Here is a 4,293-nt window from a genome sequence, read left to right as displayed (position 1 = left end):
AAGAGAATATAGTGGCTAGCTCAGACGTCTTGATTCAATAAAAATCAGAGTTACCCTGAAACATAGAGAGCTTTTAATGTTGACGAGTATCTGATCTTGATGAAAACCAAAGGAAAACGGGTAGATGAAGTGCTCTGAGTTTTATGAGTCATCATCTCCCAACAACTAAGCAAATGAAGAGGAGTGCTGACCTCAAGAGAAACTATAGCCTTGGTTCGCGGGACAACAACCGAAGGAATCATAGGGGGACACTAAGACATTGGGACTCATGGTGGAGAAGTAAGATACCCGGATACCAAGGATTGAGACATATCTCAGGCAAACAAGGAAACATGATGATGAGCATAAATTGTTGAACAAAATATGGAAGGCAGCATTGGAACCGCTGGCACTTGCAGCTTGCTGAAGAGGTGCTTACTCAAACACCAACTCATCGGTCAAACCTAAACATAGGAAGCAGTTGTGTGACTTGGGTCACATGCGTGCGAGCGATTGTGGTGAAATGGGTGAGTGCAAGAGCACCATAGGATACGAGCAATGGGAAAGAAGGAACTTGTACGTGTGTAAGAGCTTACAAGTCTGACTGAGTGTGGTTTAGCCCAAAAAATGAGATGGGCATAGTGGTGACATTGTAGACAAACGGGACTTATCTTCAACGTGAAAAATATATTCCAAAGGAAACTCATGTTTATTGAATAGTTATTTTTAATTGTATTATTGAAATTATGAACACCATCGTCTTATTTTGAATTTTAGATTTCTTTTTCTTAAGGATTTTATAGTTTTTTCTTGGTGGTTTGCTGTCTGATATCTCATTTGTTTTTTGATTATCTTATTTTCTGCCTTTTTCACAATCCTACTTTTTGTATTGCATCATGTTTCTATTGGAAATCCTTCATTAATGGCTGTATCTTTTCGATGACTATTAACTGAAGAATTAGCCCAGGATAAATTTTTTGAGTTAGGAAAGATTGAGGTGATGGTTTTCCTTCCTGGGATTGTTGCTATTTTTAGTCTTGAAGACTTTCTTTGGGCTACCAGTTGGGCGGCAAAGCAATTTGTAGTTGAGCCGCACTTTATCCCGTCATCCATGACTCTTTTGTTTATCTTAAGCATGATTAAGGGTAGGTGTGGATTCAGGAATCGTGGAGTTGTTGATGGTCAGATATTATTTTATACCCATTTATTTTTATAAACAGCCCATTTAGTTTTGTAAATAGTTATCTGATTTGCTTGAATGAGCTTCTTGATCTACTTATTACTATTACAATCTTTTGTTCTTTTATTCTGATATAGTCTACTAACTGAACGGCTTTCAGTCTATGGTGAAATTTTGGGTATGAAGCCTACTAAAGATCAAATATAAACGCATGTTTAATGATGTTCTAATGAGTGATTAATGGGTAGTTAATGTAATTTTCTTTCCAAAGGTTGCTATCATATTTGCTTCCTGATATCACTGTTTCATTTAATTTGCATTCTACTTTCATTTATTTTAGTTATCTTTTCTAGATTTGCAATTACCAAAAAATGAGAGCACCTTGTCACGGACAAATAGTCCCACATTGGCTAGGTGTAGGGCCGAAAAGCAGTATTTAAGTCCTGGGCTGCCCACCACCCACAAGGGCTCTTTTGGGAGGTGACAAGTGGTATCAGAGCAGAGTACTGCCTGCCAGGTGTGTGGACTCTCCATGGTCCAGTGGGCTCCCTCGCGATCCGTGACGAGGGCGTCACGTGATTGGGTGGAGGAGAATGTCACGGACAAATAGTCCCACATTGGCTAGGTGTAGGGCCGAAAAGCAGTATTTAAGTCCTGGGCTGCCCACCACCCACAAGGGCTCTTTTGGGAGGTGACAACCTGCTATTAAGTGCTTGCTATTTACAATCTTACATTTTTATGAGCAATGCTATTATGCTACACCCCAAAAGAAATATGCTTAAAATGGGTATTGATATGCAGGTGATGTGACGTATTAATTTTATGAATAAGCTGGGGCTTATATTAAACGGGGAAGTTGATACAGGCTTCAGGGAAGCCCCATTTTAAGTGTGGATTTCTTTGGGGAGGGAAGCATTCTTCTGTATTCATGTTCTGCAATCGCTGTGATTGAGTGCTTGTGAAGCTCTTTTTACATCTTTGACGTAATACTTGTGAATTTTATTAAATTTACATCATTCTTATGTAATTTAAAACTTGGTGCAATAAATGTATCCCATTGCACAATTTCTTATATTCGTTTTGCTTTACTATTTACAAATGATATTATCTCTACACCTCAGTGAAATCTTACATAATCTGTTGGTGCAAATTAAACTTTTCAGGACAAAGTATGCTATACATGTGGTCATACTGGATTTGCCGATTTCATTGCAACCTGTTCTCTTTGTAAAGTGTCCCATGCACACACGTATGCTCAATATTTTTCTATGAATCTATTTTATCATGATGGTGAAGTAATGGCTTACGAAACAGGTTTGAGATGTCAAGATTGGTATTGCCATTTGGACATTTTTCAGTGTAGATATTTTGATGTGTCTTCAGATAATCAATAAAGGGGGTTTCCTTGGGGATTATTTAGTTGATTGTAAAGGTATGATATGTTCTGGAAAATGAAGATTTCAATTTCATTCATTTTCAGTGTGAAAATGAAATCACACTTCTAAGGGAGTTTGGGGAAGGTTTTTAGAGTTTGAAATTAATGTTTATGTCTAAATTTGTCTAACCAAGTGGTGGATTCAACAAACGTCATTGTTTTTAATTACACGACTTTATTAAGGAATATTTTTACAAACTTCATAGTTTACTTTTTTTTTTTTTTGGTTCAATCTCTCCAGCAAGCCGAGCTAAACATAATAGACTGAATTTGTTTGCTTACCTTATCTCATCTTGGCCTATGCAATTCAAATACTTCCCAAAGCTGCTCAACTGTAGTGGTGTAGTTATTTTTCTATATTTAATCTGTCCTTCAACGGATACAATAATAAATTTTGTGATGTTTTTTTTGTGTTTGGGTATCATTCCACTAAGGAATTGTTACTTGAAGTTGTAGCAATCGCCTCTTTCAGCTGCACTTCCTTTCATTCTATATTCATATGCTTATTTGTTAGTCTAAGTTTGTCATTAAAACAAATGCTTCTGTTATGGATATTAGGAATGCTTGTAGACAAATCATATTGGCCCCATATTTTCTTTTTCTGTGTGTGGTGACATCTCCGTAAATTTCACATCAAATATGATTTTTATTTTTAGGCGTGCATTTTCTGTAGCTTTGTTTCATTTACGTAAGAATTTGTCTTTGGAGCTTGGTCTTTCCATCCTCTTCTCCGAGCTTGTGTTTTCCAGCATTGCATTAGCCTGTATTTATTTATTTTTAGTCTCATATGAATTAAACATATCGCATCGCATTATATTCTGTTATTATAAATAACAATGATCTTTTTTTTTTTCTTTTTTTGGTGAACGCATGCATGGTTTCCTTGGTATTGTTTTTTGCGACCAACTTTTTTTGCTCATATGAATTGTATATACTGCTTTTGATGAAGATATGCCACACTAGATACCGGTAAGCTAAAGTGGTGATTTGTCACAAATTTGAACAAAAATTAAGCCAAATTTTATATTTCTTTTAGCAAATAGCACAACTTTTTTGTGTGCCCACTACATGTTTTTCTTTAAGTAAAATAACGCTTTTGATGAAGATGCACAACGCTAGTTTTCAATTAGGGAAACCTGTAAAGATGTTTCACAATTATGGGTAAGCTGTTGACCAAACTTTATATTTAGTAATACGAAATACAACAACAACAACAACAACAACAACAACAACAAAGCCTTAATCCCACTACGTGGGTTCGGCTACATGAATCCTTTTTCTCCATTGCGTCCTATTTAGTGTCATATTTTCATTTAGTTCTAGTAAGTTAAGATCATTTTTAATACAATAAGCCCAAGTCTTCCTAGGTTTACTCCGTCTTTCTTAACACAAGTCGAATCTAAAACATGTCTCCTAATCAGATCATCAGATGGTTGACGTTTAATGTAACCAAATCATCTATAAGACGACTTTCTCTAATTTTGTCCGTCATAGGAGCTTGTCGGCACAAAAAAAAGAAAGAAAAAGATTGGTTGGGGGGTCGCCCGTAAGAAGCTGTCGGCAGCCTGAATCGAAATCCCGTCACCCGCTTCGGAAGGACTTTTTAATTTACGTATATATATATATATGTAAATTATATATATATATATATATATATATAATTTTAGAAAAATATGAAATCAAACTGACCTCATATTTT

The 4,293-nt window shown here is 35.8% G+C and overlaps 1 protein-coding gene across 9 annotated transcripts in view; it reads left to right on the top strand.

Annotated features, from left to right (window-relative positions):
* Positions 1-4,293, top strand: part of LOC110031997 — a 98,723-nt gene that overhangs the window by 7,107 nt on the left and 87,323 nt on the right. For 5 of the 9 annotated variants that reach the window (XM_020735482.1, XM_020735484.1, XM_020735483.1 and 2 more), the window contains exon 2: positions 2,323-2,408. The exons of 1 other annotated variant lie outside the window; for it this stretch is intronic. In XM_020735482.1, the coding sequence (XP_020591141.1) occupies positions 2,323-2,408 (86 nt within the window). Of the gene's footprint in view, positions 1-1,960; positions 2,143-2,322; positions 2,409-4,293 lie in introns of all 9 variants that reach the window. 3 more of the 9 variants (XM_020735485.1, XM_020735486.1, XM_020735487.1) reach the window with 3 other exon arrangements.

The sequence above is a fragment of the Phalaenopsis equestris genome, unplaced genomic scaffold (assembly GCF_001263595.1).
Source record: "Phalaenopsis equestris unplaced genomic scaffold, ASM126359v1 Scaffold000873, whole genome shotgun sequence".
NCBI lineage: Eukaryota > Viridiplantae > Streptophyta > Magnoliopsida > Asparagales > Orchidaceae > Phalaenopsis > Phalaenopsis equestris.
The sequence above is the reverse complement of the archived record's forward strand: the minus strand, read 5'-3'. Positions and strand labels throughout refer to the sequence as shown.